Here is an 11,077-nt window from a genome sequence, read left to right as displayed (position 1 = left end):
GTAGTAGTAATTACCTTCACATTTGTGTACCCAAGTTACTCTTTTTTAATTTAGAATTCTTTCTGTTAACAAGCATCTACTAAGATATCAAGCGGCTTGAGATTTAGAGGTTAAATGACTTGCCCAGGGCCACATGGCAGGTAAGGATGCATTCAGCCCTCCGGGTGATCTGGCGCTGGGGCCAGGTGAATGTGGGCAGCTGAGAATTTCAGATTAAACGCCAGCAGCCGCCCCGCCCCACCGCCCTCCGTCCTTCCCGTGAAGGGGTGCCACCGCAGCTGATCAGCAGCAGAGTTGGCTGGATGTATCGGCTCAGGAGCCGAAATCAATTTGGGAAGTTAGGGAAATCAATTTCTTTACACGGGTTATTGGTCTTTAGCCTCACAGAAGGATGCTGCTTTCTCTACTTGTCATGCCTGTCCAGTGATGTCTTTCTGTCTTCTTTTCTTAACCTCCAGAGCAGAGAGAAGGGACGACTCCGGCTGGGTTCACGGTGTCAGAGGGACCCAGGCTTCCGGGCATTCCCAACAAAGCACTTTTAACAGAAACCTTGCTTCAGAGAAATGAGGCAGAGAAACAAAAGTGAGTGAGTCAAGGGGGTTTGTGGGGACCAGGGGAGGTTTGTGCTGGGGAGCCCAGTGGTCAGGGCTGGGAAGAGCGGATGCTCCTTGGTTCTCAGGAAAGTCTCTATTTTCATAGAAGCAGATTATTGATCCAGGAGGCCTGGACAACCAACTAATAGGCAGAAAGGTTGCTCAGTGGTTAGAGCACTGGGCCTGGAATCAAGAGCTCCTCATTTCTCAAATATATGGAGAACTGTATAAAATTTTAAGAATATGAGTCATTCCCCAGTTGGTAAATGGTCAAAGGATATGAACATGTAGTTCTTAGAAAAAGAAATCAAAGCTATCTGTAATCATATAAAAATGCTCTAAGTCACTATTGATTAGAAAAATGCAAATTAAAACAACTCTGAGGTACCATCTCATACCTATCAGATTGGCTAATATGACAGAAAAGGCAAATGAAAACTGTTGGAAGGGATTTGGAAAAATTGGGACACTAATACATTGCTGGTGGAGTTGTGAACTGATCCAACCATTCTGGAGGGCAATATGGAACTATGCCTAAAGGGCTATAAAACTGTGCATATCCTTTGATTCAGCAATACCACTACAGGTCTGTATCCCAAAGAAATCAAAGAAAACAGAAAAAGACCTATTTGTACAAAAATATTTATAGTAGCTCTTTTTGTGGTAGCAAAGAATTGAAAACTGAGGGGATGCCCATCAACTGAGGAACTGCAGAACAAGTTGTAGTCTATGATTGTGATGGAATACTATTGTGTTATAAGAAATGATGAAGGAGATGGTTTTATAAAAACCTGGGAAGGCTTACATGAACTGATGCAAAGTGAAGTGAACAGAACCAGGAGCACATTGTACTAAGTAACAGCAGCATTGTAAGGATGATCAACTGTGAAAGACTTAGCTACTCTGATCAATACAGTGATCTAAGACAATTCCAGAAGACTCGTGATGAAAAATGCTATCCACATCCAGAGAGAGAATTGGTGGAGTCTCAGTGCAGATTGAAGCATAATTTTTTCCCAATTTCGTTATTTTTCTTAGGTTTATTTTTGCAACATTGCTAATTTGGAATTATGTTTTGCATGATTTTGCATGTATAATTGATATCACATTTCTTGCCTTCTCAATGGGTGGAGGAGGGGCAAGAGGGAGGGAGAGAATTTGGAACTCAAAATTTAAAAAAAAAAAATGAAAAAAAGAATTAAAAAAATATATATTTTTTATTTTTGTAATAAGACCTGAGTTCAAATCCAGCCTCAGATACTTACTAGCTGTGTGACCCTGGACAAATCACTTAACCTCTGTCTGCTTCAGTTTCCTCAGCTGTAAAGTAGGGATCATAATAACACCTACCTTCCAGGACTGTTGTAAAGATCAAATTGCCTGGCACCTAGTAAGCACTATATGGCTATTTGGCTAGTCACTTAGCCCTGTTTGCCTCAGTTTCCTTATCTATAAAATGAGCTGGAGAAGGAAATGGCAAACCACTCCAGTATCTTTGCCAAGAAAACTCCAAATGGGGTCATGAAGAGACTGAACAACAACTATCATCATTATTATTATTATTGTAGTGCTTAGCACATAGAAAATGCTATAGAAATGGCAGTAGCAGTAGTTATAGTAGTAGCCATAGTCATAGCAATAGTAGTAGTAGTAATAGTAATAGCAGTAGTAATAATAGTAATAGTAGTAATTACCTTCACATTTATAAACCCAAGTCACTCTTTTTTCATTTAAAATTCTTTCTATTAATAAGCATTTATTAAGTAGTAGCTGTGGTAGTAATAGTAGTAGTAGTAGTAATAGCAGAAATAGTAGTAGTAGTAGTAGTAATAGTAGTAGTAATTACCTTCACATTTGTAAACCCAAGTCACTCTTTTTCCATTTAAAATTCTTTCTATTAATAAGCATTTATTAAGTAGTAGTAGTAGTAGTAGTAGTAGTAGTAGTAGTAGCCACAATATTAGAAATAGTAGTAGTAGTAATAGTAAAAGTAATTACCTTCACATTTGTGTACCCAAGTTACTCTTTTTTCATTTAAAAATCTTTCTATTGATAAACGCCGCAATAGTAGAAATAGTAGTAGTAGTAATAGTAGCAGTAATTACCTTCACATTTGTGTACCCAAGTTACTCTTTTTTATTTAAAATTTTTCTATTAATAAGCATTTATTTTCCATCCCTCTCCCCCACTCCCATTAAAAAAGGAAAATGAAAAACAAAGTCCCTTATAACAAATGTGCATAATCAAGCAAAATAAATTCCCACATTGTCCGTGTCCATGGTACTTACTCTTCACCTTGAGTCCATCCAACCCCTGTCAGGAGGTGAAGCAGCATCCTTCATCATGGGTCATCCAGAGTCATGGTAGGTCATAGCATTGATCAGTTAAGTCTTTCCAAATCATCTTCACCACGTTGCTGTTATCTGAAAAGTTGTTTTCCTGATTGGGCACATCCTCGTCACTTTCAATATTTTGGTAACCCACATATCTGTGAAAGTGTCCTATGAGATAAAGAGAGCAGGAGTCATGTACCTCATTTTACTGATGGAAAAACTCAGGCCTATAGAAGTAAAGTGACCATTCCAAGGTCACACAGCAAGTTAATGGCTGAGCCAGGAACAGGGCTCCTGATTTGCCTGGAGCTTTTCCCACTGGACCATACTTCCTTGTCTTGAATTTACCTACTATTTTTTAAGAAAGTAACGGCTCTGGGACAGCTAGGTGGTGCAGTGCATAGAGCTCCAGCCTTGGAGTCAGGAGGACCTGAGTTCAAATTTGGCCTCAGACACTTGACACTTAACTAACTGTGTGACCCTAGGCAAGTCACTTAAGTCTGATTGCCTCACCAAAAAAAAAAGCAAAAAATAAAAAAAAAAAAGTAATAGCTCATGGATGTAGTTTCTGCAGTAGGGAGATGTTTTTTAGGAAGCTCTTTTCTTTCTTGAACAATAAATAAGCCTACTAAATCTGTTAATTGTCTCGTTAATGTGGTTAACAAGGCCTCTAGACACTGAAAGTCTGTTCTCCCCCAAGGGAGATCCATGCTGCCCTTAGGGACTTGGCTTAACCAGGACACTGAGTCTTTCTAAGCACCCACTCTCAGAAATATTGTAGAAGACTCCACTTGGGAGGAGGTTTTTCCTAGACGTCTTGCAACTCCCTCTTCCCTCTCCCCAACTGCTCCTGGTTCTACCCTCCAAAGGTCAAGGAGAATGAGACTTCTCCCTCTTCCATTTGACAGCTATCATGGTCCCCTGAGATTTCCCTTCTCCACGGTAAACATGCCCAGTTCCCTCAGTGGATCCTCATAAAACATGGAGTCAAGGCACTTCATCAGCCTGGTAGCACTCCTCTGGACACCCTCCAGTTCATCAATGCCCTTCTTTCTTTTTCAAAATAAGATTATTTTATTAGACATATTAGGTACTTAAAATGTTTGTTGTATGGAATTTAAATGAGTAAAGAAGAGTGTGTGTTTGAATATTAAATATTATTACGTATATTATAGAGTTGAATTTTTTGGATTGTTAATGCTAGGATATGCCTAAGAAGAGAGTATATTTGAATATTAAATATTTTTATGTGTCCTCTAAAGTTGAATTTTTTGGATTGTGTAAATGCTAGGACACACCTTAAGAAGAGTATTTTAATATTATATATATATATGTATGTATGTATGCATATATATACATATATATATAATGGAGTTGAATTTTTTGGATTTTTAAATGCTAGGCTATACCTTCTTTGCCATAGACATTCATCACCTTGTAATTCTAGCTACCATGGTCACTACCCTTGCATATACCCTCTGAGTCATACAGAATCTTTCCTTTGCTAGAGATCATCTACTTCTCCCCATCAATGCCCTTCTTAAAATGTGGTGCCCAGAAGGGAACACAATATTCCTACTCCACATCTGACCTGATGGGGCAAACTCCATGACGCCTCTCTTAATGAAACAGCCCAAGGCCTGTTCCCTTTGGCCCCAGAGGCAGAACTAGGGGTGATGGATGGAAGCTGAAGAGAGGCAGATTTAGCCTCTCTGTCAGACAAAAGTTCCCAACAATCAAAGCTGGAATGGGCTGCCTTGAAAGAAGATGGCTTCTCCATAGCTGGAGGACTTTAAATCAAGGCTGCCTGACCATTTGTCAGGGATGTTATAGAGGCAGCTGAGGAGCACAGTGGGTAAGAGCATGGGCCTGGCATCAGAAAGACCCAAGTTCATATTCTGCCTCAGATACTTGGTAGCTATGTGACCCTGAGGAAGTCAATTGCTCTCGGCCTCAGTTCTCTCATCTGTAAAATGGGGATAATAATAGTACCCACCTCTCAGGGTTGTTGTGAGGATAAAATATAAAGGAAGGAAGGAAAGAAGGAGAGAATAAAAAAGAAAGGAAAGGGAGAGAGAGAGAGAGAGAATTAAAAGTCTTAAAGTCAGATGCGCCTAGTTCAAATCCTAGTTCCTACATGACCAGCTGTGTGACTCTGGGCAAATGAGTTAACTTCTCTGTTCCTTATATGTAAAATGGGTTAAGTCTTGCTTGGGCTTCCATGTATGAAGAAAACCCTTTGTCATGTGACTGTAGAAGTTGCCGTTGTCATCCCTTCCCACTTTTACAATTGAGGAGACGGAGGCACAGACAGGTTAAGTGACTTGTCCAGGGTCAACAACCCAGTAACACAGCAGAATCTGGATTTGAACCCATATCTTCTGATACTAAAGTTGGTTTCCTCCCTCCTCTGTAAATAAGAGATTTAGTCTAGATCTAGATCAATAGTTCCAAAGTTTTCAGTCTCGAGACTCCTTTACACGTCCAGAAATTATCAAGGACCCCCACCAAAGAGCTTTTGTTTATGTAGTTTATATCTGTTGGTATTTACCATGTTAGAAATTTAAGCATCTTAGTATTATGATGAAAATAGTTTTGACTTCAAAGACCCCCTGAAAGGGTCTTGGGGAAGGCCCTCCAAGGGTCTGTGAACCACACTTTGAGAACCACTAGATGAATGAATGATTATTTATTAAGTGCTTACTGTATGCCAAACACTGTAACAAGAACTGGGAATGGAAATACAAAGGACGGTCCCTCAGGTCCCTTTCTACACTAATATTCTATGATGTTGGCAGGTACTCGGTGGCCAGTTACTCTAAGCCATAACTGGACAAGACTTTCCTCTTCAGAACAAGGGCTCCTCCAGTCTTCCCTTGATGAGGGGGAGGACAGTGAGGGGGATCTTGCTATCTCTCGAGCCCCCCCTCACTTCTATGCAGCTCTGCTGGTTAAGAAGGATTTCTCAACCTCCACTTGAAATGCAGGGAGGCTGCTCCTGGTGCTGCCCTCTGGGATCAGGAAGAACAAAGGCCAATCCCTTCTCCAGTCATTCAATAATCAGTGATCATTTATTAAGCATCTACTGGGTGCCCTTACACCAAGGATACAATGAAGTCCTCTCTTTTCTTATTCTAGTCTATCTCCCTTGGAGACTCAGGGCCCCCAGCCACAGGCACCTTATCAGATCCTAGCCTTTAAAAGCCTCTGAAAAGTTTCTTAGACCCTCCTTCTACCTGTAGTAACTGTAATAGCAAATGTGTGTGTCACACCCTAAGGCTTACATAGTGCTCTGTGTATTACATCCCATCCTTGCCTCATAAGAACCCCATGAAGTAGGTGCTATTATAATCCCCATTTTATAGATGAGAAACTGAGGCTCATGGAGATTAAATGATGTACCCAGGGTCACACAGCTAGTTTGTTCTCTGAGGTGGGATTTGAACTCAGGTCTTTCCTGATCCCAAGCCCAGCGCTCCAGCCACATGCACCACCTTAGCTGCTCTGTACTTCAAGCCCTGTCCTCCTTGGGTAAAGAAACCAGCCGCTCACCAGAGGACCTTCACATGAGACAATGGTGCATTGCTCTTTTCAGCCAGTGAGAAACCTGCCCAGCTACTTAAGAATCCGATTATCGGCCTGGCCCAATTTTATCTGTGCTCGTCCAACTCCAGAATCACCCCAGGATCCTCTGGCTCTGACTCTCTGCCTGTGGTCTGTCTGTCTGCCTGTCTCTCTCTGCCTTTGTCTCCCTGTCTCTCCCTCCCTCCCCACTTCAGTCTCTCTGTTTCTCTCTCTGCTTCTCTTTCTCTCTCTCCTTCTCTCTCTCTCTTTCTCTCTCTCTCTCTCCCTCCCTCCACCCCTCCCTCCCTCCCTCCCCCCCCATGTCTTTCTTTCTCTTTCTCTCTCTCTCTCACTGTGTTTCTCCCCCTATCTATCTGTCCCTCTGGTTTCTTCCTCCCTCCCTTCTTTCCTTCCTCCTTTCTTCCTTCTCTCTCTGTCTCTTTGTGTGTGTGTGTGTGTGTGTCTCTCTCTCTCCTTTCCCCCCTCCCTCCCTCCCTTTCTCTGTCTCTCTTTCTCTCTCCCTGTCTCTCCCCGTCTATCTGTCCCTCTGTTTCTTTCTCCCTCTCTTCTTCCCTCTCTCTCTGTCTCTCCCTCTGTTTCTCTGTCTCTCTCTGTCTCTCTGTCTCTCTCTCCTTCTTTCTCTCTCTCCTGTCCTCCTTTCTTCCCTCCCTCCCTCTCTCTTTCCAGCACAAATTTTACAGAGATATTTTCTTCTGGGCTGAGCTCCAAGGTGCCCAACTCCAGCCTGGAGAGAGGTTTTTATAGTCAGGGCTATAAACCCAGTTATATAGAGGTTTATAATGGAAATGCTGACAGCACCTTAACTGGGGCATCCCGAATGGTGGGCCCATAATAAGCACATAAATTTGGTAGCATAACTTCTGAATTATAGTCTTAAGTATGCAGTAAAAAGGTAACAGAGCAAACCAATGGAAATGAGGTGGAGGATGGCGAGGTCACCAGCCAGGGACAGGCAGTGCCCGAGGCCGGGCTGGGCCAAAGCAGGCCAGGGAGTCTCCTATCCCCGAGGGCATCAGGAAGCTCATGGGAGCCTCACAAAGTCCCTGCCCTTTTTCAGAGCATGGGGCAGAGAGATGGGCTTATTATTAAGGGACACATAGCTCCTGGGAATAAAGAGATTTTGTTGCCCCACTGTCCCCTAACTTAGGCAGACCACATCTGGAATGTTGGTTCGGGTCTAGACAACAAAATTTAGGTAGTGGTGGATGAACAACCAGGATGATAAGGTCAGTATCTCTTTGTAAGCTGGTACAACAGATAGAGGGCTTTGCTTAGAGTCAGGAAGACCGGAGTTCAAATCCTGCCTCAGACAATTAATAGCTATATGACCCGGAGCAAGTCACTTGACCTCTGTTTGCCTTGGGTTCCTCATCTGTAAAATGGGGAGAATAATAGCACCTGCCTGGCAGGGTTGTTGTGAGGATCAAATGAACTGGGCATATACTAAGCACTTAATACATGCTCCTTCCCTTCCTTCCTCTCTCAATCTCAGTTTCCCAAACTATAAAATCAGGTTAACAATGCCAGTTACTTCACAGGATTGGGAGGATCAAATGAGATAATATATATGATATATATATGATATTTATATATTGTCTGTATTTCTAAATCATGTTTATATAATATTTTATATAACATATTCATATTTATGTATAATTATATATTATATATAAAGTACTTTTCAGATACCTTAAAGCCCAGTATAGACGTCATCATCATTATTATTGATTTTCATTGGCTATTATTCTCAAGTATTAATATCATTAATAAAATCATTCCTAATGGTCGTTATTATAATGAGTTAACTATTCATGATCATTATTGTTATTATTTAATTCATTTGAAGGAACTGGGAATGTTTAGTGTGGAGAAGAGAGGTCTCGGGGGGCCATGTTAGCTGTCATCCAGAATGTAAAGGTCTGTCATGTGGAGAAGGGATTTGGCCCCCAAGGGCCAAACAGGAAGCAGTGGATGAAAATTTGCAAAGAGGCAGTTTAGGTGCAATGTCAGAGGCAAGGCGGCCATTGGCCTCTACAGTGACCTTGGCCCTGGGTAGCTCAAACCCATCTGAACCAGGACTGGTCTCTCCACAGGGGCCTACAGGAAGCACAAATCACTTTGGCCGCTAGACTGGGAGAAGCAGAAGAAAAGATCAAGATTCTACATTCAGGTACTTGAAGAGTTCACATCAGGGTCCCCATTCAGACCCCAGGGCCCCGGGCTGGAGGAGTGAGCTGGAGCTCCAAAGCTGGGACCGTGTAGGAAAGACATAAAAATGTGTCCCATTCCAGGGATTCTGCAGTGTGCGGGACTCTAGGTGCGGGAACTCCCTCCGTGGACACAGACTAGCCACCCCTCAGTACCTCTCAGTATTCCAGAGGGGCCAGCGTGGGTCAGAGGCAGGAAGGACTTCAGCCTAGCTCTTTCCTGACTCCTGACTCCATGGGCAGCTCTCTCCACCATGTTACTTTTCTCTACACGTATAGAATATCATTTTTGTTGGACCTGTGATTTCACTGATGTAAGGGACTCCAAGCAAAGAAATTACCTCTCCCAATGCAGACGGGTAATTCTTCTGTAATCTGTAGTCTTAGGGCGACGCCTGGTGACAAAGAGAGTGACTTACCCAAGGGTCACTCAGCTAGCCTGTGCCAAAGGAGAGACTTGAACCCAAGCATTTGACCGGGCATAATCACGATGCCCCTCTAAAGCTGGCAGAGTGGTGAAAGGGATAGACCTGGGGTCAGGAAGACCTGGGATCAAATACTTGCTAGCTCTGTGACCCTGGGCAAGTCACTTACCCTCCTTCAGCCTCAGTTTGCTTATCTGTAAAATGAGCGTATTAATAGCACCACCTTCTTCCCAAGGTTGTTATGAGGATAAAATGACACACGCGATCATTTGCAAACCATGAAGCACCGTAAAAATGCTAGTTAGTATCTTTGATATTAAAGGCTCCCCTCTAACAAGGGGTCCCCTGTGTCTAGGTCAAATAGAAGATTCCTTGATAAAGGCACCAATGGAAATAACTCTTCTACAAACTTCTAATGATTAATCCCAAGCAAGGCAGGAGCCCATGTGTGCTCAAGAAAAGTGTTTCCTACTCTCATGGAAAATGGAACAACACAGCGTCATACAGGGGGAAGAACTCTGGATTTGTTTAAATCCCAACTGTACTATTTACTACATGAGAGGCTCTGGGTCAGTCACTGAACCTCTCTGTGCCTCAGTTTCCCAATCTATAAAATAAGACATTTGTGCTAAATGGTCTCTGAGGTCCCTTTTAGATCTAGTTCTGTCATCCCATGATCCTTCTCTGAACCTCAGTTTCCTCATCTGTAAAATGAAGACTAGATGACCACCTTTCGACCCTATATCTGTGGTTCCTAGGCTGACCCAGTACCCACTATGCCCCCTTGCTGCCTTCCCAATTGAGACATACATTCGTATGCTACAACCAAGATGGGAAATAGGAACTGAACTTGTGATCTGATTGGTATTGGGAACTCCCAGGGAAGGAAAGTCTCTCCACCAATGCAGGTCAGAACCTTCTCTTCAGCTTCTCGTCTTAAGGAGCTGTTCAGAGCAGGGAGGTCAAACACAGGGTGACCCACAGAACTCCCAAGTGCAGCCAGAACCAGATTAAAATGCAATTGGGAAATATTTAACAAAATAAATAAAAATAAAGAAGAACACAGATAATGTTTGTATGTGGTTTTCTAAGGCAATATACGTAGCCCTCAGGGATCTTTATAACTGGTTTACTGGCACCATTTCTATTTGACTTTGACTTCACCGATCTAGAGCTCTGAGAGTTTAAATGACTTGCTTACAGTCATACAGCCAGAATGTAGCAGGACTTGAACCCAGGACTTCCTGGCTTAGAGGACAACTCTCTGTCCACTATGCCAGCTGCTTAGCCTCGATGACATAGCTTGAGGTTAGTTTATTCTGCTCTTTCCCAACACCAGGTCTACATATAAAAAAGCTGGCCCAGCACCTAGACTCAGAGGAAAGTCAGTCAGTCAACAAACATTTATTAGGCACCTGTGCTAAGTGCTGGGGATACAAACACAAAAAAGAAAGAGTCTCCACCCTCAAGGAGCTTCTAATCTAATGGAGGAAGAGAATACACAGAAGAAAGCTGAAAAGTAGGAGGGGAGGAGGTTTGAGAAGGTACCTGGGTGGAAACACGGTTACCTGGGTGGAAACACGGTAGAGAAGTCCAGAACTAGGACAGCCAGCTGGGAAATGAAGGAGGGGATGGCCTTCCTGGGCCCCCTACTTAGATGGAGGTTTGGGTGTTCATGGCTGTGCCTTCTAGTTAGAGGGGCAAGAGCATTATGAGGAAGTGTGAGTACCAAGGCCAATTCCATCCTGCAAAATGATGAGGTTTCCTAATAAGAGAAGTGTGTGAGTGTGTGTGTATAGATCGATGAATGGCTACATGGATGGATGGATGGATGGATGGATGGATTAGATGGTTAGATGAATGGATGGATGGATGGATGGATTGGTGGATGGATAACAGATGGATGGATAGATTGGTGGATGGATTGATCATTG

General features: G+C 42.8%; 1 protein-coding gene across 9 annotated transcripts in view; it reads left to right on the top strand.

Annotated features, from left to right (window-relative positions):
- CUX2 (cut like homeobox 2) overlaps positions 1-11,077 on the top strand; it is a 377,819-nt gene that overhangs the window by 320,797 nt on the left and 45,945 nt on the right. For all 9 annotated transcript variants that reach the window (XM_027857392.1, XM_027857397.1, XM_027857393.1 and 6 more), the window contains 2 exons: positions 459-582; positions 8,605-8,681. In XM_027857392.1, the coding sequence (XP_027713193.1) occupies positions 459-582; positions 8,605-8,681 (201 nt within the window). The remainder of the gene's footprint in view (positions 1-458; positions 583-8,604; positions 8,682-11,077) is intronic.

Source organism: Vombatus ursinus, unplaced genomic scaffold (assembly GCF_900497805.2).
Source record: "Vombatus ursinus unplaced genomic scaffold, bare-nosed wombat genome assembly UNPS02012122.1, whole genome shotgun sequence".
NCBI lineage: Eukaryota > Metazoa > Chordata > Mammalia > Diprotodontia > Vombatidae > Vombatus > Vombatus ursinus.
Note: the sequence above shows the minus strand (reverse complement) of the source record. Positions and strands in the feature narration are given on the sequence as shown.